Consider the following 24,097-nt stretch of genomic DNA (forward strand, 5'->3'; position numbering starts at 1 on the left):
AACGGATAACATGATGTGGTCATGCTGGAAAATGCCATACTAAGCAGAACAGTAAATTCAACTATCCAAAGTAGCCATGTATATATGCATGCACATACTGCAAGAAATCTGACAATAATAGCAAAAACTAAGAAATTAAAAGAATTGGATGAGATGATTGTGATGGAATTTTTCACAGGAACCAAACAAGATTCCTTAAGAATGAGAATGGTTTTCTACTCAACACATCGTGAATCATAGTAGACATGGAATTGTTTGACAAAACTGAGGCTTTCTGTTTCCAATCCCTTCTAACAGTTTACATAGACTCAACCAGATACAACTGAGAGCAATAATTTCAAGGAAAAAAAAGAAAAAAAGAAAAAAAAAAAGAAGAAACAGAATAACAATAAAACAGCTAATATTCGCTAAAAATACATTCATTGTGACCAGCTTTGTCAGATCTTGCCATGAATATCACCCTGTGCTCATTTGCCAGCGGTCACGAGAAAATTTGCTCCGAGCATTAATATTGTTGAGCATGAGGAAGATATGAGCTTGCCATTTTTGTTATTCTTCCCACTGTTACTTCTCTTTCCTAGCCAATGCCTCCCCTTTGCACTCACTGCCAGCAGTGACCACAAAGCCAGCACCGACCTAGAATGAAGTGCAGTATAATAATAATAAGATGCCAAACACAAATGTGTAAAAGAGATAGTGAGAGATGGACAGAGAACAGAATGAGATTACCTGGCAGTCTTTTAATACAACGCGCTCCTGGAGCTGTACATTGCTGCAAATTACTGATCCTTGAATTGAACAACCATCCCCAATTGTAACATGATTCATAACAACAGAATTAACAACCTACATATACAGAGAAAATGATAAGTTGAAAAAAGTTGAAATATCTCAACATCCAACACTAATAATGCCACTGCCCCAACTATTTACACTGGAGAACGTAGACAAAATGGCAGTTAGCAATCCCCCCCCCCCCCCCCCCCCCCCCCCCTAAATAATTTGTGACCTGAAATTCTTATACCTTTACATTAGAACCTATTCGACAGTGACGGCCAATTACTGATCGTTTGACGCTGCACTTATCACCCATTTGTGAACCTTCGCCCAGCATACAATGTGGTCCCACCTAAATATAATCCAACATTCCAATTAGTTTCAATAATGTCTTCAATATGGAATTACAAATCCTAATACCTAAATTTTCCCAAACACATTACAAAAGCCACATGAAATAATGATGAATTGAGAATCAATTGTTCCTTAATATAACACGTATGACTCACAGTTGTTTTAGATCCAAGCTCTGCTGAAGGATGAATAATGTTATTTTGGGTAGAGAATGAATACCCTGACAGATTTCTAGCCTCTCCTATGACCTGACAGGTTAGAATATGTGAAAATGATTAAACCACCAAAAACGAAACCACAGAGAGAGGTATAGAAGATAGTATCAAAAGAAAAAGGATACAAGGAAGCTTCTACTGCAAACTCACATCTCTATTAATGTCACTGAATGCTTGAATGGAATTTAATCGTGCACAGTAGTTGCTGCTGTTAGCAATATAAACACAGCATTTATGGGTTCTTCGAACAGAAGCAAAGCCATTAGAACCAGATGCATAGAGTTGATGAAAGCTTGGTGTGGATGCATTAGATAGAATTCGAGACAGCATTAGTTGGTTGTTCTGGGAGCTAACCTTCTCATTTCCATTTTCTTCTGGTTGTAGTGTACCATTTAATAGAACTTCTGACTTCTAATGTTCATCAAAGAAATATGAAAAAGAATCCAGAGATTTTACACAATTGTGGTACTGCAGAAACATAGCGAAAGGATCTTATTGAACTAACCAGCTGACTTCGGACAAGATAGGGCAATACATCTTGCTTTACACTGTGAAATGTCTCCTTTTGATCTAGAACTTCCTGCAGAACAGACCTGGGAGGAAATCAGGAAATTATTAAAGAATATAAGACAATCAAAATATATAGTAAAGAGGTTTTGAAAGAAAAGAGAAAAATGAAAAGGGTTTTACCTCTTGAACGCATATAAATGAGCATCCATAAGATCAGACTGAATTTCCATCTACAAGAAGAATGAAAAGCAAAATATAATTATAAAATAAAAGAAGAACAATAAAGTTAGAAAAAATATCATAAAAAGGAAAGATAATGAGGACAAGGAACAGGTCCTAACATCCTATACCCTTTTTCTTCCTTAGTTTTAGCACTTCCCTAATAAGCACCATATCAAATCAGCATGGAAGTTTCTAATTCAGCAATTTGCAGATAAGATTGCAACTGAATTTGTTTGAGCGGGCGAATAAAGAAGCAGAACAAATTTAAACCATAACAAAGCAGGGGAGAACAATTACAAATAAATAATAAGGCACACACGGTAGTGGCTTGTGACTATCGTGGCATTAAGCACATCGATGAAGTTCACCACAAGGCAGCAGTTCTACTTCCAGAAAAAGTACAAAGTAAATAAGATGTTAAATCCACACATGGCATTCCATTACCTGTCCAACTGCACGGAGTATGCTCTTCTGAATTCTTATATCTTTCTCAAGTTCCCCTCCTGGAAAGAGTCAAAAAGCTTCTAGGTAAGGAAAATATTACTTAACATCCTAAAGGAAACGAAAGTTAGAAAAATCTAACCTGTTGCTATGTAGAGTAAAAACTGCTTTGTGGGGTCTAGCCCAATAATATTATAGCGTCCAGGTTTCTTGCTTTTGTCCTTCCCACTAGAGGATCCTGACTCCAAAGGTCCACTGACAGGAGCAGAGCAAAGCATTGCAGTTACTACAGCATCATGACGTCTATGAGCAGCAGCAACTGCACCAGGGGGAACATCAGAAACAATATCTCCACTTACAACCTGCAGCAATGGAAAAATCCAATAGCTATTGAAAGCAACTTTCCCAAACTCAAAACACTGATATGAAAATGGGTGCTAACCAATATGTCTTTTGCTGTAAGATGGTGTGAAATAGCCCTAAGTGCACCAGCTGTTCCAACATCCTCGGGGACTGCGGCAACCTGAAACATATAGTAAACCTTTAACATGGTTTTCCAAATGCAAGTTAATAGTATCGTTTGCTTCTATTAAACTGACAACTATTTACAACAGTAACATGTTCCAATACTTACCACAATGCCAAGTATCTACATCAGTAAACATGGCACAAGCTAGTTTTACAGGCTTAGTCTTTAACTGAACCCAGATCAAATACTTCAGCTTATTAAACCACAACTTAAAGTAGCCCAATTAAATTTCAGAATTTGAGTAAACCAATCTGGAACAAATTGGGTTGTGTTGGCAATCAATTCGAGTTTAAGCCTGTACAAGACTCAAGCTTTGACTATCAATGGGCCTATACAAAAACCAAATTTCAATGCAATTAAAATTTCCAAAAGCTTTAAAAGAGAAAAATTCGAGCTGTCTCGGCAGTTAGGAGGTTACTAAAGAGGAGAAGCATGATTCATTCTTTAAGGAGCAGAAGGAGAGAGTGTTCATTTCAGCATTGTGCAAACTTGTGTTATTCAAAATGCTCAAAACATGAATGAACCTTATGTATACAGTAAAATCAACTCTTAATAACGGGAACTTTCTTCCCCTCTCAAGTTGAGATCGACCAAGTCATATCAGTAATACTTTTCTATCCGTTAGGCATACTATTTTCCACTTAATCCCCATTGTTTGTACATTGAACAACTTCAATTCACTGTCAACCCTCTGCCAAACACCAAATACTACCAACATAGCATTACAGACATAAGGACCACAAAAAAAAAAAAAAAAAAAAAAAAATATATATATATATATATATATATATACACACTAGGCATTCTCCATCACAGTTTTAAACATATTAACAAGCATATCCAAAATACATAAAAATTCAACTTTAAGTAACAATTATAACTTACACCTCCACAAACCTAAAAATTAACAACCTAAATTTCAAAATAATTATATATAAAAAAAAAAGAAAAGAAAGAACTTTTATTTAATCAGTAAGTACCTCAACATGTAAACGGTCCACATAAGCGCCCGAAATCCAACCACCAACACGAAGAGCCGCATCTTCCCCTTCGACCACCTACAAAAGCAAATGCATAAATTCCCAAATCAACAGGTATTCCAATTTGTTCAGCTGACCCACTAAAAAAAACCATCTTCCATAAAATTTAGGGCAATAAGGAATACGGAGAGGAAAACCATACAACAATGAGATCCTTAAGATTACTGAGTTCCAAAAGCTCCAAAACATAGGAGAGAACGGGGCGGTTGGCCACAGGAAGAAGCGCCTTGGGAACCTCCTGGAATCAAAAAAAGAAGAGTAAGAAATCAGAGAAGACGAGAAAGATGTATAGAGTTGGAGTTGGGAGTGTTTGGCAGCAAGGAAAATTAGAGAGAGAAAATTTTCAGTGAAAAATTAAAAAATGTGTAAAATTGGTGGTGGGACCTTGGAGACTAGAGGAACGAGGTTCTTAGAGGTGCCTCCTGCTAAAACCACCACTTGAAAATCCATCGAAACCACTGCCTCACAGACTCTCTAAGATTCTTCGATTTTTTGGAGGCGTTGTTGACTGCTTTGGTAGCAGAACCAACGCACGGCAAAAGCAAAGGACTCTAAAAACTTACGCTAGCTTTAACAGAAAAATTTCTCTTCCTTCCTACCTAAAAAGAAAATGTATATAATATAATAAATTTTTTTTATAATTTTATATTAATAAAATAAAACTTAGATATAAATATATATATTTGAAAGTTGGTTGATTAATCAGATGCTATTTACCCTGTTTCGGCCATATTCAATATTCATATAATTTTAAAAGATAAATAAATAAAATTATAGATGAAAAACTATATGTGTGTTTTGGTGATATTTTTTTTAATATAAATTTTTAAAAATTAATGAAAAAAATAAAACGAAATCAGAGATAAAATCTATTTGAAAATTTTAATTGCTCTGATGCTATTGACGTGTCTGGCCGTCTAATTTAAAAAACAACTACGGATTTTGGAAAAATTATGCCAGTGTTTATTGATTTTTTTTTTTGTGAATTTTTTTAAACAAAATTAATAAAAAATAAGATAAAATTTAGATTTAAAAAAATAAAATAAAATAAAATAAAATCTGGAGTTTAAGTAAAATGATGTTTTCAAGTGTTTTAAGAATAAATTAGAGTCCCTTTTATTTTTTTAAAATTATTTATAAAATTAATTTGCCAAACGTCTTTCATTTTTTTATATAAATCAATAAAAATACTTTTTTGTTAATTATTTTTGGACTAATTTATTAAAATAGAAAATATGGTCAAAGAGGTACACAAAATACTATATATCTGTATTTATTTACCAAAACAAAATTTGGAATTATTATTGAACAGCTTATAAGTAAAATGTCCAAGAGATCTTTCTTAACCCAAAAAAAAAAACAAAAAGGCGTCCAAGGGAAAGTTTTGTATTAGAAGAAAGTCATATGTGTGCTAAATAAAAGTCTAACAAGACGACTAAATTGTTCTTCCCAGTTTCTATGTGGCATTATATATTAGAAGAATCATCCTTCCAGAATATGTAGACAATAAAACACACCTTTATCAATTCAAAAGCAAACTATATTACCCAAAAAAACAAAAAGACCAAAGACTCGGGTGGTTTGTTCACAATCCTATATGTAAGCCTCCCGATCAAGTTGTATAAATTCAGTGCTTAAATTTCAATGATCATTTTAAGAAATGGAAAATCAAATTTTATTATATACCTGAAATATCCTTGTTTGAATTTCATCTTGTACACCACAATCTATATACAAACAGTATCCCACTTTGGCCTTTCCCATCCACTTCATATAAATCAAGACACCGTTTGAGGTTGGGACTTCATATATATAAGAACCATCAAATATGTATATTTAAATATTATATGTGATGGATTTGATCAAGGTTCAAAAAATCAATATCGATGGAAATATCGAAAGTTTAAAATATGAAAATTTTCATAAAAATATCGAATATCAATAAAAAATTATAAAAAATAATGAAAATTTATTTTAAAAAATGAAATTTTTTATTTAAGCTTTAGAATTAGCTTATTTAATCCATCATTTATCAAATTGATTATAAAACTTGCTAAAATATTGAATGAATGTTATATTCTTCTTAGGGAATTAATTTATAATAAGTATTAGTGACCATAGATGAATTATTATTAATAAAAATATGTCAAAAAATACATATATGATAAAATTATTTCTTAACTAAAATATATAAAATGATTATTATAATTACGTTATAGTTCATAAATGTCATCTTAATACCACATAAAACGTCTAGGTGGTTGAGAATCATAGATTTTTTCCTTATTTTGATTTTGAGATGTGAAATGTGAGAAGTAGTTATGAAAATATGTATTTCTCTGATAATTTTGCATATAATTATTAATATGCCAACTATATGGAACTCACATTATTGGTTGACTATGTGCATAACTCTTACTCTTTGATGGTTGAGTTTGAGATGGTATCCATGAGGTACTACTTGATGACATTGCATAAATATCCATCAAATAAGGGTTATGAAAATGACTTCCAACCTTCATAAATCCAAAATTCATAGAAATCGAATCTTCTTGTTATTATGACATCTCCATTATAGATTTCTCTTTACGTATATAGTCTTTTCCAACAGCACTGAATTCTTGAACTGCATCTCTACTCCCGTGGTCTTCATCTTGTGTTGCATGTATGTAATATTGTTCACCAATAAATGGGCTTAATTCAACTTCTTGACTTGGTGATTCTCTTTGGCCACTACCTCTTCTAACTTCTAATGTAGATAATTTATTGAAGTTATCTTCATCATCACTGGAGCTAGAGTGACTACTAAGAGTCTCAAATTATGAATGTGTACCACCTAATGGAGCTGAAGCACTAGTAGTTCTAGTTGGCTCTCTCATAAGCTTTTGAAATGAATCACCACTACTAGAATTTACTTTTTCAGCAATTATTTTTTAAACATTTATTTTCTCTTTTTCAGCTTGTTGAGCAATTTTTGGATCAGGATTCTCTTCAAGATCATCTAATGAACATCTCTAATCCATTGGTACATTTGGTTGCCCTTTTCATTATCATCTTCTATTATAATTTCAAATATTATTGTTGGATTTAAGTCTTGATTATTTTCTTCTTTAGCTTCCATATCCCTCAAAATTTGAGTTTCATATTATAATAACAATAGACTAGTTTTGCTTATATCACTAAATGGCTAAAAAGTAATTAAAGGGTAAAAAAATTATCAATAAAGTTAATTTGATAAAAAAATTTATTAAATATCAATAATATTTATGAATTTTTTTAAAAAAATTAAAAAATTCCATGAATATCTTTGAAATTTCAATGGAAATTTCATGGAAAATTATAGATTTTTTTAACCAAATCATTAAGGATTTGATGTGGATATTTTGTGAAAATTTTCATGGAAATTTTCGTGAAATTTCAAAAATTTCAATGGCTATTATGGAAGTTTTATTAATTTTCATTTCTAACCTAAATTTTATTTTGATCCGTTTAAAAAATGAAAATATCGAGGAAATTTCAAAGAAATATCGGATATTTTAAACTTTGGATTTGATAGCTAAGGAAGAAATATAAACTATTAGAAGTTAAGTGTAGATTTCATGTTGGATATGTGTGGAAAATTGTAACATCTCGTCCCAAAGTACAACGGAAATTTTTCAACTTTGACCGAGGTTGACCGTTGACTATTGACTTTGACCGAAGGGGTCAAAAGTTGACTTTTTGACTCGGATGGAATTCTAAGTTGACTGAGGTATCGTTACGAAGTACACGTTGGCACGAGTTCGTAAACTAGTAGCACGTTGAAAACGGAGCTACGGTTTAAAAGATATGGGCAAAATAAGATTTGGGGTCCAAACTGTCCAAGGGTGTCCGAGTTGACTTTTTGTTTATGGGGAAATGAGCTTTGACTCATACATGGTTGTGAAGTGCTCGTTGATATGAGTTCACAGACTAGCGGCACGTCTGATTTGGACATCCCGTTAAAAAAAAAGTTATAGACCTGCAAAATTTTAAGATACCATATTATTTTAATATTATTTTTAAACGTGTAATAATGTGCCACGTGTGACTTAATAAATGTGACCATGCTTCGGCTGGTTTTCCGGCGACTAGCAGCTGTGTAACCGGTCCATTCCCACCAATTTAAACCCCTTGAGTCCGTTTCCAAGCTCAAATTGGCTCAAACCTCGCTCGTTTGTGGGATATTGTGGAGGTCAAAACTGACCATGACTCTCCGATGGGATTCCGGCGACCTCCGGCGGCGGTGGGGCAAATTGAAGGTATATTCTTGATGTCCTCGTTATAAGCTTCGATTTGGTACCTTATTTGTGAATTGTGATTGAGTATTTTGAAAGATGCCATTTTTGGATAAAATAATATTATTTTAATGTGGTAATCTGAAAAATGTATGTGTGATGTTTAAGTAGTTGTTATTTATATTGATGATGTCCAATTGTGTTGAATTGCATAAATATGGATTGAATTAATGTTTCTTAAGTTTGGAAAGCTGTAGATTTTAAACTGCTGTTAAATTATTGTTAACTTTACTGGGAGATTACTGTGAAGTTATAACAGCTAATAAAATGTATCCTTATATGCTTAATTATTTGTGGAACTGTATGTGGTTCTATTGACATTTAGTATGAATCAAATTGAAGGTTTGCGAAATTGATTATATTGAATTATTGTGGAAGAGACAAATTTTATGAAATTATGATTTAAATTTTATTATGTTTATTGATTCTAAATGGAAATTTGGTTTATTAAAGAATTCTTGATTTTTATTATTGTGATTTAATTGTATTCATTACGTATGAGCAAGGTGTTTTCATTTAATTAAGTGTATTTGGATTTTAATATTATTTTTTAGCATGATTGGCTTTAAATATTTCGAGGAATATATTGGTTAAGTTTGGTGGTTTCAAATTATATAATTATGCCCTTGGAATATTATTTAATTGATTTTATGATTTGGGAAAAAATTATTTGTATATTATTATCGGTGGATTTATGCTGGTGTTATTTAAGAAAAATGTGGGATGGTGAAGTTGAAAAAATGGTATAATTCCCACAGTGAATTTTGGAAAAAATTGCGTATCTTTTTATAATAAATATGGTTATTTATTTTAGATGCACCCATACACGTACCGGTGTTCTGTAGTTGTGGATGTGATTAGTGCACAGGTGGGTGTGGATGTGATTAGTGCGCAAGTTATAATGTCTCCCGTGAGTTGCCATTGGACCGAGGGCAGGCAAGTTTTATGTAATGCACATCAGCCGCCCCCCTCCATGGCCGGGATGATGGTTTCAGCAATGGCGCTGTCGAGACGCCGAAGCGACCGTATGCAAGTTCCTTTCTTTAACCCCCCCGCCAGTCGGTGCTCGGGATGCTGGGTATCGGAGGGCATCACTGGTATATAGTATGGTGCATCAAGTATATTTATAGATATATATATATATATATATATGTGTGTGTGTGTGTGTGTTCGTACATATATTTGTATGTCATATTATTTGATATTATTCTGTATATACTGCACTATACGGAGGTGGCGAACAAATGTGGTCCATGTAGAGCTAGCCCCATGATCATGTTGCCTACCAGTCCAGGGGATCGGATGGCCAATATAGGCAACCATCTTGGTTTGTATTGGTAGTAAGGTGCGGCGACAGTTGGAATCATGGATCACATAGTATGTCAGAAGGTATCGTACGTATCTCCATTATGAGCGTGCATATTTCATTTTATGTTATGGATTTTAAGATATGATTTTTATGTATTTTTGTTATGTTATCTAACTGTGATTTAATTTCTTACCAATATTTTTAATCGATGTTATTATATTATTATTACTACTATATGATACCTTCGGATAAGTATAACAGTCTATGGGCAAAAAAGATAGCCATCGGACAAGTATAATAGTTCTCGGACAAGTGGTAGCCTTTGGGTAGGTGAGATAGCCCTTGGGCAGGTGAGGTTATGTGGTAGCCCTCGGGCAAGTTACATTAATACCAGTATCATTAAAACATTGTTATTGTTTTTATTTTGTTGTTAATGTGATGTTGTTTTACCTTTCTTTCTATGTTATGCATTGGCATATTTTTAACACGATATTGAAGTGTAATTGACATGTGAAGCACTAAGTGGGTGGTGTAGGCGGAGAAGAATTTGTGATGGTATATTTTAATTGGTTATTTACTAAATTAATTCCATTATATGTCTTTTGTATAATTTGTTATTGAAGTGCTGCCAGTTGTGGAACTTAAATTGTAGTAATGTAGGAGGAATAAGATGATATTTATAGAAGTGTATTTTTAATGCAGGAAAAATTGTGATAAGTTTAACCCTTAGGGGAGGTTCTGTCGGATTTTCCATTGGAGGACCCGGTAGAGTTTCTGTAACACCCCGTCCCGAATCGCACCGGAATCCGTGCACGTTGACCGTTGACCGTTGACCAAAAGGGGTCAAAAGTTGACTTTTTGACTCGGTAAGAATTTTGAGTTGACTAGGGTACCGTGGCGAAGTGCATGACGCCCTGAGTTCGTAGACTAGTAGCACGTCGAAAACGGAGCTACGGTTTGAAAGTTATGGGCAAAACAAGTTGAAGTGTAAACTGTCTAAAAGGTGCCGGGAGTTGACTTTTTCTTGTGATGTAATTGTGAGTTGACTCTTGTATGGTTGTAAAGTACTCGTCGATACGAGTTCATAGACTAGCGGCACGCTTAAAACGGACATCCGGTTAAAAAGTTATGGACGTTTGAAGTTTACCGGATACCGTATTATTTTAATATTTTTTTTTTGGGTCGGTGAACAGTGAAACGCCACGTGTCAGTTTCTGATTGGTCCACGTGGCATGAACAGTGTCATACAGGGTTTTAATTTTGAAAAACTCTCGGGGAAGAGAGAGAAAGAGAGAGAAGAGAGAGAAAGAGAGAGGAGAGAGAAAGAGAGAGAGAGGACCCGCCGGCCGCCGGCCATTTTCACGTTTTTCCGGCCTAGGTACTGTACACGCGCCGGCCAGCCAGATTGCCCACCTCATTTCCGGCAAAACCTCCAAATTTCACGGCGAACGGCCGCCGGACGCGCCCGGATCGGACGTCCGAAGTTTGGCGGCGATTTTTCCCCCTCCACCGCCGGCCACCGCGAATCGGCACTATTCCGGCCGATAAACAGTACACGCGCCATACACCCAGCATCCTCTCCTCAAGTCCGGCCTACCCACCAAAAATCACGGCCATCGGACCACCGACGCGCCGGGATCGGAGCGTTTTCCGGCGAGGGGTCGAAAATCTTCAAACGGTGATTTCTCCGCCGTCCGACCTCCGTTTTGCTCACCGTCGGTCCCGTTGGATTGCTCTCCTCACGATCTACAAATCTGCAAAATTTCACAGCAAACGGCCACCGTCGGAAATTACTGTTCCGGCGACGGTTGCCGGTGACGTGGCGGCCCGCCGGAAGTTACTGTTCCGGCGAGTACCCGAAAATTCCGGCCAGCTCCAGTCCGCAGTGTTCGACCTCCTGAACCCAAATCCGACTTCCGTTTCCACCAATTCGCGACGGTTTGGGAGAATTGCGGAGCCGAAACCCGAAAAGCTTCCCGACGAAATTCAAACCCCGTCGGGTACGATCATCGGAAATTAAGACCGGATCTGTGATTAGCATCACTCGAGCTTCGATTCGGTATATGATTCGTAAATTTTAGTTATCGTTTGTGTTTTGACCCTCCGGGTACCGGGTATTATTTACCCGAATAAAATATTAATTTATTTGACTGTCTGTGAATTTTGTTCTAGGAGCACCGGTGAGTCGTAGAATTGATCCCGTAGTGGATCATGGGTTAATTGCGTGCTCCAGGTGAGTGACCCACCTTCAAATTAATTTTGGGGAATTTAATTGATGAATATATTATGTGTGAATTAAATATTTGGAATTTAATATCTATGTGCCAAATATTTATTGGATTTATTGTAGAATTATTTATGAATTTATTGGATTTAAGAAAATGCGAATTCTACAAATTTGTGCCATGTGGAATTATTTTATGGTTTTGAGGATTTTGAAATTGGTGTGGTTTTAATGGTAAATTGGGCATGATTTGATTTTCAAATATTTCAAAGAAAATATTTGGTTATATTGGTGATTTCAATTTTTATGAAATATGCCCATAAAATATTATGGGATTTGATTATGATATTTCGAGAAATTATTTATGCTTGGAAAAAAATGTGGATATTTGAATTGATGGATTTGGGAGTTGGTGGATTTGAAAATCATGGGATTTATGGTATTAATTATAAGGAAATTGTGGAGAATTTTCCGGTTCAAGCGGATGGATTATGCCCGCTATGCTTATGAAAAATGTGAAATTTGTTTTATGATTTAAATTTATGGATTTTATAATTTTTAGATGCACCGTGCACGTACTGGTGTTCTGATTATGTGATATGGTATATGTGATATGGTTAGTGTGCACACGGTTGTGATTAGCGCGCAGGTGGGTGTGATTAGCGCGCAGGTGATGTGATTAGCGCGCAGGTGGGTGTGAGTAGCGCGCGGTTGATATTATGAGGGTGTCCTGTGGATGCCATCGGAGAGGGCGGCCACCCCCCTTTGGCCGGGACACCAGGTTAGCAGCGGCGCAGTGGGACGCCACGCGACCGTATGCCGGTTTCTTTCTATAACCTCCTGTCTGGCGGTACCTTGGGACGCTGGGTACTGTTGGCGCCACTGGTATATAGTGGGTGCATCAAATTATTTTCAGAACTGTGTTTTAAAAATAAAATGTTAATGAAAAATATAATTGTTACCGCTTCTGGTATTTAAGTGATGTCTTGGTTTTCGGGGAATATGGATAAAGGGTTTTGTGAAATTGTTTTAAAAAGGGGAACCTTTCCAACTGAGCGAATTGTAAGGGTTTTGAGAGAAAATATTATTTCCAAATAATTATTATTTATACTTATTACTGTGATATTATATGGTATAGTAGTAGGGTCGCTCACTGAGATGATTAGCATCTCACACTCTTAAATTCCGTTCCTCTAGGTACCAGGTTGTCGGCGTTCACTCGGAGCGGACTTGATCTTCCTCGCTGTTTTAGTTCGTACTGTACCCTGTTCTTCTTTATTGCAGTTGTACTATTTCTTTCACTCTTGTTGTATTTATCTTGCACTGGATTACTGTATTTTTGTTTTGAAGTGCTGAAATTTGTGGAACCAGTTTGTAGTTTGTGGGAGGAATAAGGGGATATTTTTGAAGTGTGTTTTCAGTGCAGGTAAATTTGTGGTAAGTAAATCCCTTAGGGGAGGTGCTGCCGGATTTTCCGTTGGAAGGTTCGGTGGTATTTCCCTGGGATCAGGGCTGTCTAGGGTTCCGGAGGAGGAATTCTGGACGGGTCCTGACAGTTGGTATCAGAGCTCTAGGTTCTAGTATTCCTAAGGGACTGTGCATTGTTGTGTGTCCCATCCGTGTCTAATTTCTCGTTTTACCCGTGTGAAAGCTTTCTTTCCGTTTGTCTCGAAGTAAATTCGTTGCCCTAGTTTGAATAACTCTAATCTTCGAGGGTGTCAATTAGGATTCGATTATCAAAATTTAAATGCTTTTCAAAGTGGTATTTGAAATTAAAGGTGTTTTATTCAAGTATTTTTGGTTTGTGCTCGTACATGTATCTGTATGTTATATTGTTGATATTATACTGCACCATATGGAGGCGGCGAACCAATGTGGTCCATGTAGAGCTAGCCCCATGATCATGTTGCCTACGAGCCCGGGAAATTGGACGGCCAATATAGGCAACCACCCTGGTTTGTATTGGTAGCAGAGTGTCGGCGACAGTTGGAATCATGGATTACGTAACATGTAGAAGGTGTCGTACGTACCTCCATTACAAGCGTGCATATTTTATTTTATGCTATGAATTTTAAGATATGAATTTCAATGTGGAGTTTTAACAATTGCCTATGCAAGTTAGGTATATTTGAAAAATATATTTTATTATTTGTTTTATGTTATGGTTTTTCCAAGAGCGACTTAAGGGTTAAGTATCGCCAGTCGAGAATCCAAAGCAGGGTATCGTTGAGTTCAAAAAGGAGATCTTAAAGGAAGCACGCGATTCAAAGTATGCGATACACCCCAAGGGTACCAAGACGTATGGAATGCTCACTGGATGACATGGTGGTTTGGCACGATAAAGGAAGTTGCAAGATCCGAATAAAGGTACTTAGGTCACCGATAAGTAAAAGTAGGGAGATGTAAATATGGATTTCGTGCTTAAACTATCATTCACAAAGAGAAGGTACGACAGCGTTTAGAGAATCAAGCAAGCTCCGGATAGCGACTAAAGTTCTACTTGGTGGTTGATGAGGTTAATGAGATGAGGATGATTCCTTAGGCATGGTTGGATGTTTAAGCATGGTTATTTTTCATTCTAGAAGCTAAGATCTTGATATCTTATTTCCTTGGAGATTTAAGGTTCGTATTGGTGGTGCTTTATCGATTCAAGGTGGTTGATATTGTTGGTGATAATTTACAATGATAAGGAGTATGATTTTTGGGACGTAGTTAGAATTTAAGAAGTGTGGAATACTTTATTGGGTTAAGGATCTAGTGATTTGTTCATAGTATTGGTGGTGATGCTAGAATTAGGATTTAAATTTCTTATTGCTTGAGGTGTGGATTCATGGAATTTATTTGAAATAAGGGAAACTTAGGGTTTTCAAGAATGATATTTGGATGTTGAGAATTTTATTCATGACCTTGATGAATTTAGTTAAAAGAAAGATTGATGTTTGTCGAGGTTAAGACTATTGGTTAATCAATGAGGAGCAAGGGCTTTATAATTGTAAGTACTAGGAGGGTAATCGAAGATAAGTGAATTAATCTCAACCTTAACTTGGTGATACCAGTATTTGAGGAAATTAGACTTAAGTTCTAATCTAACCTTTTAAAGTGCTGATCGAGTCACGAGAGTTGGTTGTTGGTTTAAGGATGCATGCTTTAGAAGCACCTTATGGTTAGCGTTCGACTATGACCAAGACTTGTAGATCGTGTTCTCGTGGACCAATTTGACTATCCTTAATTAGTGGGCATGAGAAGGAAAGTTGCACAAGAGGGAAGTTAAAGTCACTATTAGGCGAATGTAGTGGCAGATGCTTTGAGTAGGAAGGCTACTGGATCCCTTGCTCACATCCAAGTCATCCAACTACCTCTCATGGTGGAGTTGAAGAAGATGGGGGTGTTAATGCATATGCATCCTTCAGGAGTTCTTATGGCTAGCTTCCAGGTACGACCGGTGTTGGTGGATCGTATAGTAGAGACCCAAATGGAAGATCCTAAGTTGAGGACAATTAAGGGCAAGGTACAAGAAGGTCTTGATCCGGAATTTTCCATAAGGAGGGATGGAGCCCTCGTGTATAAAGGACGACTTTGCGTTCCGGATATCCCAGGACTCAAGAAGGAGATTTTAGAGGAGGCGCACAGCTCGATGTATGCGATGCATCCTGGGAGTACCAAGATGTAACGGACGCTTGTTAAGTATTATTGGTGGATTGGTATGAAGAGAGAAGTGGCAGACTTCGTATCAAAGTGTTTGATTTGTCAACAAGTGAAAGCAGAACGACAGAAGCCTTCGGGACTACTCCAACCTTTACCGATTCCCGTGTGGAAGTGGGAAGAACTCAACATGGACTTCGTATTCAAGCTTCCTTCCACACCTAGAAGGTACGACGGCATTTGGGTAATCATTGATCGTCTCACCAAGTCGGGACACTTCCTACCGGTACGAGAACGTTTTTCGCCCTAGAAGTTAGCCCAGTTGTTCGTGCAAGGCATACGTGGGATCAGTTCAAGATGGCCTTCTCTACTGAGTTTTGTCCTCCTGCCTACCGTGAAGCAAGAAGGAGAGAGTTCGAGGAACTACGACAGGGGAACATGACGGTGACAGAGTACGAGAGGAGATTCCGAGAACTATCAGGATTCTGCATGCACCTGATTCCCGACGATCACACGAAGAAGGTGAGGTTCATAGACGGATTGAAAGAGAGCATCGGCTACACCCTTTCTGGATCAGTACATCCCACCTATCAGTCCGCCAGGGATGCAGCGCTCGAGCTAGAGAGACAGGAGGAGATACACAGACCCTCGAGGCGCAGATCATTCGAAGGTTCGTATAGCGAAGTACCTCGACAGGGGGCAGCTAAGAAGAGCCATAGCTCAGGCTCAGACAGTGATGGGTTAAGCCCACGAGGCAGATTCCAGAGGAGAGATAGTTATCGCATGCCCCAGCCAGCTCGCCATTCGATCAGTGTGGATGCAAGCTCGTATCAGCAGTCACGCATTGGTTCTCCGCGGGTTTGTCCACTTTGTAGGGGGAATCATTCTGGGCAGTGTCAGATGGATGGTTTATGCTTTCGGTGTGGGCAGCCAGGCCACATAAGGAGGGATTGCCCTTATGGTAGCAGCAGTGTGCTAGAAGCAGGTTGACGGACACAGCGTACGGGGATATTTCCAGGACAGAGTTCCCAGGGGAGTCAGCCAGTAGGAGTTTCTTCGGGATCAGTACAGCCGTCTGCAGGATCGAGTCGAGGTAGAGGAAGGAGAACCCAGCAGACAAGTCAAGGCCGGGTGTTTGCTATGACGCAGCAGGGAGCCAGGACTACGCCCGACGATTTCACAGATCAAGGGATGGAAGCAGACCTGATCCTGTTGGATCTATCCGGACTTGAAGTAGTGTTGGGCATGGATTGGTTGGCAAGGAACTACTTAGTCGAGGAAGCAACGTGGGAACCCGAAGCACAGATGCGTGAGCAGTACCCGTATCTGTTCCAGTGACGTGCGGAAATTTCGAGGACGAAATTTTTGTAAGGGGGGAAGGCTGTAACACCCCGTCCCGAATCGCACCGGAATCCGTGCACGTTGACCGTTGACCGTTGACCAAAAGGGGTCAAAAGTTGACTTTTTGACTCGGTAAGAATTTTGAGTTGACTAGGGTACCGTGGCGAAGTGCATGACGCCCTGAGTTCGTAGACTAGTAGCACGTCGAAAACGGAGCTACGGTTTGAAAGTTATGGGCAAAACAAGTTGAAGTGTAAACTGTCTAAAAGGTGCCGGGAGTTGACTTTTTCTTGTGATGTAATTGTGAGTTGACTCTTGTATGGTTGTAAAGTACTCGTCGATACGAGTTCATAGACTAGCGGCACGCTTAAAACGGACATCCGGTTAAAAAGTTATGGACGTTTGAAGTTTACCGGATACCGTATTATTTTAATATTTTTTTTTTGGGTCGGTGAACAGTGAAACGCCACGTGTCAGTTTCTGATTGGTCCACGTGGCATGAACAGTGTCATACAGGGTTTTAATTTTGAAAAACTCTCGGGGAAGAGAGAGAAAGAGAGAGAAGAGAGAGAAAGAGAGAGGAGAGAGAAAGAGAGAGAGAGGACCCGCCGGCCGCCGGCCATTTTCACGTTTTTCCGGCCTAGGTACTGTACACGCGCCGGCCAGCCAGATTGCCCACCTCATTTCCGGCAAAACCTCCAAATTTCACGGCGAACGGCCGCCGGACGCGCCCGGATCGGACGTCCGAAGTTTGGCGGCGATTTTTCCCCCTCCACCGCCGGCCACCGCGAATCGGCACTATTCCGGCCGATAAACAGTACACGCGCCATACACCCAGCATCCTCTCCTCAAGTCCGGCCTACCCACCAAAAATCACGGCCATCGGACCACCGACGCGCCGGGATCGGAGCGTTTTCCGGCGAGGGGTCGAAAATCTTCAAACGGTGATTTCTCCGCCGTCCGACCTCCGTTTTGCTCACCGTCGGTCCCGTTGGATTGCTCTCCTCACGATCTACAAATCTGCAAAATTTCACAGCAAACGGCCACCGTCGGAAATTACTGTTCCGGCGACGGTTGCCGGTGACGTGGCGGCCCGCCGGAAGTTACTGTTCCGGCGAGTACCCGAAAATTCCGGCCAGCTCCAGTCCGCAGTGTTCGACCTCCTGAACCCAAATCCGACTTCCGTTTCCACCAATTCGCGACGGTTTGGGAGAATTGCGGAGCCGAAACCCGAAAAGCTTCCCGACGAAATTCAAACCCCGTCGGGTACGATCATCGGAAATTAAGACCGGATCTGTGATTAGCATCACTCGAGCTTCGATTCGGTATATGATTCGTAAATTTTAGTTATCGTTTGTGTTTTGACCCTCCGGGTACCGGGTATTATTTACCCGAATAAAATATTAATTTATTTGACTGTCTGTGAATTTTGTTCTAGGAGCACCGGTGAGTCGTAGAATTGATCCCGTAGTGGATCATGGGTTAATTGCGTGCTCCAGGTGAGTGACCCACCTTCAAATTAATTTTGGGGAATTTAATTGATGAATATATTATGTGTGAATTAAATATTTGGAATTTAATATCTATGTGCCAAATATTTATTGGATTTATTGTAGAATTATTTATGAATTTATTGGATTTAAGAAAATGCGAATTCTACAAATTTGTGCCATGTGGAATTATTTTATGGTTTTGAGGATTTTGAAATTGGTGTGGTTTTAATGGTAAATTGGGCATGATTTGATTTTCAAATATTTCAAAGAAAATATTTGGTTATATTGGTGATTTCAATTTTTATGAAATATGCCCATAAAATATTATGGGATTTGATTATGATATTTCGAGAAATTATTTATGCTTGGAAAAAAATGTGGATATTTGAATTGATGGATTTGGGAGTTGGTGGATTTGAAAATCATGGGATTTATGGTATTAATTATAAGGAAATTGTGGAGAATTTTCCGGTTCAAGCGGATGGATTATGCCCGCTATGCTTATGAAAAATGTGAAATTTGTTTTATGATTTAAATTTATGGATTTTATAATTTTTAGATGCACCGTGCACGTACTGGTGTTCTGATTATGTGATATGGTATATGTGATATGGTTAGTGTGCACACGGTTGTGATTAGCGCGCAGGTGGGTGTGATTAGCGCGCAGGTGATGTGATTAGCGCGCAGGTGGGTGTGAGTAGCGCGCGGTTGATATTATGAGGGTGTCCTGTGGATGCCATCGGAGAGGGCGGCCACCCCCCTTTGGCCGGGACACCAGGTTAGCAGCGGCGCAGTGGGACGCCACGCGACCGTATGCCGGTTTCTTTCTATAACCTCCTGTCTGGCGGTACCTTGGGACGCTGGGTACTGTTGGCGCCACTGGTATATAGTGGGTGCATCAAATTATTTTCAGAACTGTGTTTTAAAAATAAAATGTTAATGAAAAATATAATTGTTACCGCTTCTGGTATTTAATTGATGTCTTGGTTTTCGGGGAATATGGATAAAGGGTTTTGTGAAATTGTTTTAAAAAGGGGAACCTTTCCAACTGAGCGAATTGTAAGGGTTTTGAGAGAAAATATTATTTCCAAATAATTATTATTTATACTTATTACTGTGATATTATATGGTATAGTAGTAGGGTCGCTCACTGAGATGATTAGCATCTCACACTCTTAAATTCCGTTCCTCTAGGTACCAGGTTGTCGGCGTTCACTCGGAGCGGACTTGATCTTCCTCGCTGTTTTAGTTCGTACTGTACCCTGTTCTTCTTTATTGCAGTTGTACTATTTCTTTCACTCTTGTTGTATTTATCTTGCACTGGATTACTGTATTTTTGTTTTGAAGTGCTGAAATTTGTGGAACCAGTTTGTAGTTTGTGGGAGGAATAAGGGGATATTTTTGAAGTGTGTTTTCAGTGCAGGTAAATTTGTGGTAAGTAAATCCCTTAGGGGAGGTGCTGCCGGATTTTCCGTTGGAAGGTTCGGTGGTATTTCCCTGGGATCAGGGCTGTCTAGGGTTCCGGAGGAGGAATTCTGGACGGGTCCTGACAGTTTCCCTGGGATCAGGATTTGTCTAGGGTTCCAGTAAGGAATTTTGGACGGGTCCTGACAAAAATTACTTGTTTGCTTTCCATATCTCCACAAGAAGGAAATCCTATCTTCTGACGTATATATGAAACATAAACAACATAGTACAAGTGTTTTTCTTTTTTCATCTCTTAAACAATAATATTCAAATTTGGTTTGGCGTATCTTGTGGGTTTGGTAGTCAAATGTCCTCTACAATGCCACATGATGGCAAAGAAGTGAAAGAACATTTAGTTGCATGGAGTAGCACTAGTCAGTTCTTTAATGCTTTAGCAAGCTAGTACTGTAGAGAAGTTGAAAAAGTACTACATTCACTGATGGAGCTTATAACCACAGGTCAAAGTCTTGAAACCTGGAATTTTACGCTAAAATTTGAAGGTACAAACATCAAGTGCGGACCTGATGTAATACTGAACATCAGGAGAGATGTATGTGAATGCATTCGAACTTATGCATGTTCATCTCTTTTACTTACCTTAGGAGAGCTGCTTGGTTTCAGTGATTCTACTTCCTAAACACATATGCATGTTTATCTCTATGCATTTTGTTTTGTTTTGATTTGATTTTTGTTGTTGAAGACCTGAATTTGAATGCAATCCTGGTTTCCTTTACATTTTACATTTTGGTATACTTTTTCCTTTTGATACATGTATACAGGGGATAATTTATTCTTATATGAGTTTAAGGAGTAGAAGAAATAAATTGAATTCTTTTAGCTGCTCATCGGATTTTAAACTAACCAATAAACTTACTTACTGTCAAAATTTTCATGTGCAAATTGAAAATTAAAAGAGATGGGAAAACCCATGTGGGTACGAGGCATAGACCAGAAATAGCAACCTGATGCGTCATATACTATTTTTTTGAATGATCATGCATGATGCCAAACTATGCTATATGGATACTATAGAATCACCAATCCCATGCCGCTTGCTAACTACTTAGACACTGAATCAATAGTTAAGAATACAAAATAATGAATAAAAGGATTAGTTATATTTAATAAAACAAAACTGATTACAGCCTCCGTATTCATATAGTACGTGACTAACAGAAAGATACAAAGGACACAGATAGATAAGTTAAATTTAAATACAAAATTCAACTTACAAAATAGAAATATTTGAAATAAAGATCAGAAACTATGGTCAGTGTCTTTATCTGTAACATCAATAACTACACTTTTGCAGAGGGTATGGTTCTGTTCTGTCATCGTAGTGTACCAGCCTCCATAAATTGTAATGTTACCATCCACTTCCTATACAAAAACCAATCTTCAATTCTCAAACCATTGCTCATAGTGATGGAGTATATGGTTCTTAGATAATATATATAAATCTGATATCATGTATATCAATCTGATCCTACTGGAAATCTTAAATTTTGAGCTTAAGTCAAGTGTGATGGTTCATATTTTAGAGAGGGTTAATATACTAGTGAGCAAAGTTTTGTTCCTAGATTTTACAAATCCTAAACAACTCTAAAAGGGGAGTGTGGGGATGGAAAACTGTAGGAATTTTTCAAAGTTTTGTTACTAGAACTCCCATAATACAATATAATAAGCAATTATTAAATAATATATTTTTTTAATAATTTTGCATAAAATTATTAATATACCATCTATATGAATATTTAATTGTTAAGTTTGCATATATCAAATATCATTAATACCGAATTGAAATTTTAGATCTTGTCTTGCAGAAAATGTATTTCCTGTATGTTTTTTAATTTTTTTTTACATTCCAATTTTTATCTTCTTTATAATATCTATACAAATGTTAAATTTATTATTATAAAAAAATAATAATAGATAAGTAAACTTATAAGTTGTGATATTAATTTTTCTATGAACATGATAGATGGAGTCATCTAATTTTATATATTATTTATTAAATGTGAATTTTTTTTTATTTTTATTTGCTTTATTATTGGAAGACATTTAAAAAGTTAAAAAAAAAAACCTACCAACAATATTAATTTTGCAGAAAATTTTACTAAATATAAAAAATATTTATAAAAATTTTTGATTAAAAAATTTAACAAAAAAATTATACATATTTTTAAATTTTTTGTGAAAATTTTATGAAAATTTCTATAATTTTGATGAAAATTATGAATTTTTTAAATAGATTGTCAAGGATTTAATATGAATGTTATGATGGAAATTTTCACTAAAATTATAAAAAATATCAAAAATTTTAGTTAATATTATAGAAATTATACCGTTTCTACTTAGAACTAAATTTTCTTTCAATATATTTTAAAAAATAAAAATTTTATAAAAATTTCAATATTTTAAAGTATGATTTGGCTTATGTGAAGGGTTTCGTGCTCCAAATGTCCTAGACAGCTCCACATGATGGCAAAGAAAATGTAGTTGCACTGTCTAGTGGTATTCAATTGCCTAATGCGTTAGCCCACCAATGATGTAGAAAAGTTGAGAAGAACTGTACATTTACTGGCGGAGCCAACCACAAGGTCAAAGTCACAATGTTAGGCTAAAGTTTGAAGGTATTGACAAAGACTGGTGCAGATTGTCCATTTTCTACATTATACTGAGTTTCTCTTTTGTTCTAATGTTTTAATATATACATTTGCCGTAGTTACCATTTTGTACGTAATAGTTATAGCTCATAACAATGGTTTATTCCCTGTAACACAAGCTTTTTTCTACTCGTTAACAGTGTGTATATGTGTTGATTCCATCTTTCTGGTTCTTTTTTTTCTAGAACAACTCAATTTGTTGTTAGTTTCATGAATATAAAAGCATATTGATTTTGCACATGCGGACAAATGTAGAACATAAACATCAAATTAACTAAGACTATAATTTTTTACCATCTGTGTCAAATAAATTATAGTTTCAAAGTTGATTAACATTAATTGTTGTCGTTGAGAGGGGTTTGGACCCATTTGGTACACCTCCACAAATGCCACCGAAATTTTATCATAAGAAATTAATATTGAAATTAATAACGGATGAGAAACAAGTAGCGTAGACTAGCACAAAAAGCACGGAGAGATGGTGCATTCAATATTAAGAACTTTCATCTTTCCGGAATGGAGCTAGCTCCTGGAATCAAAAAAGAGAGTAAGAAATCAGAGAAGAAGAGAAAGATGTAGAGTTGGAGTTGGGAGTGTTTGGCAGCAAGGAAAATTGGAGAGAGAGAAAATTTCAGTGAAAAATTAAAAATGTGCAAAATTGGTGGTGGGACCTTGGAGACAAGAGGAACGAGGTTCTTAGAGGTGCCTCCTGCTAAAACCACCACTTGAAAATCCATCGAAACACTGCCTCACAGACTCTCTAAGATTCTTCGATTTTTTGGAGGCGTTGTTGACTGCTTTGGTAGAACCAACGCACGGCATAAACAAAAGGACTCTAAAACTTACGCTAATTTTAACAGAAAAATTTCTCTTCCTTCCTACCTAGAAAGAAAATGTATATAATATAATAAAATTTTTTATAACTTTATATTAATAAAAAGAAAAATAGATATAAATATATATTTGAAAGTTGGATTGATTAATCAAATGCTATTACCTGTTTTGGCCATATTCATTTCATTTGAAAAATATAAACAAATAAAATTATAGATGAAATTTTTTATGTATGTTATAGTGATATTTTTTTTAATATAAATTTTTAAAAATTAATGAAAAAATAAAAGAAAATCAGCGATAAAATCTATTTGAAAATTTTAATTGCACAGGTGCTATTGACTTGTTTGGCCATATAATTTGACAAAACAACTATTGATTTTGGAAAAATTATGCCAGTGTTTAGTGATTTTTTTTAAAAAGTTAATAAAAAATAAAATAAAATTTAGATTTTAAAAAATAAAAGCTGGAGTTTAAGTAAAATGATGTTTTCAAGTGTTTTGAGAATAAATTAGAGTCCCTTTTATTCCTTTAAAATTATTTATAAAATTAATTTGTCAAACGTCTTTCAATTTTTTATATATTTTGTTTTTTTGTTAATTATTTTTGGAATAATTTATTAAAATTGAAAATATGGTCAAAGATATAAAAAATACTATTATTCTACATCTATTTACCAAAACAAAATTTGGAATTATTATTATTATTATTATTTTA

General features: G+C 36.6%; 1 protein-coding gene across 3 annotated transcripts; it reads right to left on the reverse strand.

Annotated features, from left to right (window-relative positions):
• Positions 1–163: 163 nt before the first annotated feature.
• On the reverse strand, positions 164–23,407 carry LOC107410292 (uncharacterized). Of its 3 annotated transcripts, none has more exons than XM_060811925.1 (13): positions 23,218–23,407; positions 4,231–4,326; positions 4,029–4,106; positions 2,962–3,042; positions 2,662–2,881; positions 2,523–2,581; positions 2,037–2,086; positions 1,852–1,939; positions 1,497–1,757; positions 1,287–1,379; positions 1,025–1,129; positions 730–846; positions 164–636 (listed from the first exon to the last, which is right to left on the reverse strand). In XM_060811925.1, the coding sequence occupies exons 1-13, from the start codon at positions 23,281–23,283 to the stop codon at positions 565–567; spliced, it is 1,386 nt and encodes a 461-aa protein (XP_060667908.1). In that variant the 5' UTR covers positions 23,284–23,407; the 3' UTR covers positions 164–564. The 3 variants fall into 3 exon arrangements, with proteins under 3 accessions (XP_060667908.1, XP_015873192.3, XP_048324253.2); XM_016017706.4 differs by lacking the exon at positions 23,218–23,407 and adding an exon at positions 4,473–4,645; XM_048468296.2 differs by lacking the exons at positions 1,025–1,129; positions 23,218–23,407 and adding an exon at positions 4,473–4,649.
• Between the last annotated feature and the right edge of the window lie 690 nt (positions 23,408–24,097).

This window comes from Ziziphus jujuba, chromosome 10, assembly GCF_031755915.1.
Source record: "Ziziphus jujuba cultivar Dongzao chromosome 10, ASM3175591v1".
NCBI classification, from domain to species: Eukaryota; Viridiplantae; Streptophyta; class Magnoliopsida; order Rosales; family Rhamnaceae; genus Ziziphus; species Ziziphus jujuba.

Bases quoted from the DNA above. Each gene is read 5' to 3' on its own strand.
- LOC107410292 (XM_060811925.1), bottom strand. From the start codon at position 23,283: ATGGATTTTCAAGTGGTGGTTTTAGCAGGAGGCACCTCTAAGAACCTC. The intron at 847-1,024 runs GTATAAGAATTT...CTGTATATGTAG, and splicing joins GAATAGGTTCTAATGTAAAG to GTTGTTAATTCTGTTGTTAT. The intron at 637-729 runs GTAATCTCATTC...ACTTCATTCTAG, and splicing joins TTGTATTAAAAGACTGCCAG to GTCGGTGCTGGCTTTGTGGT.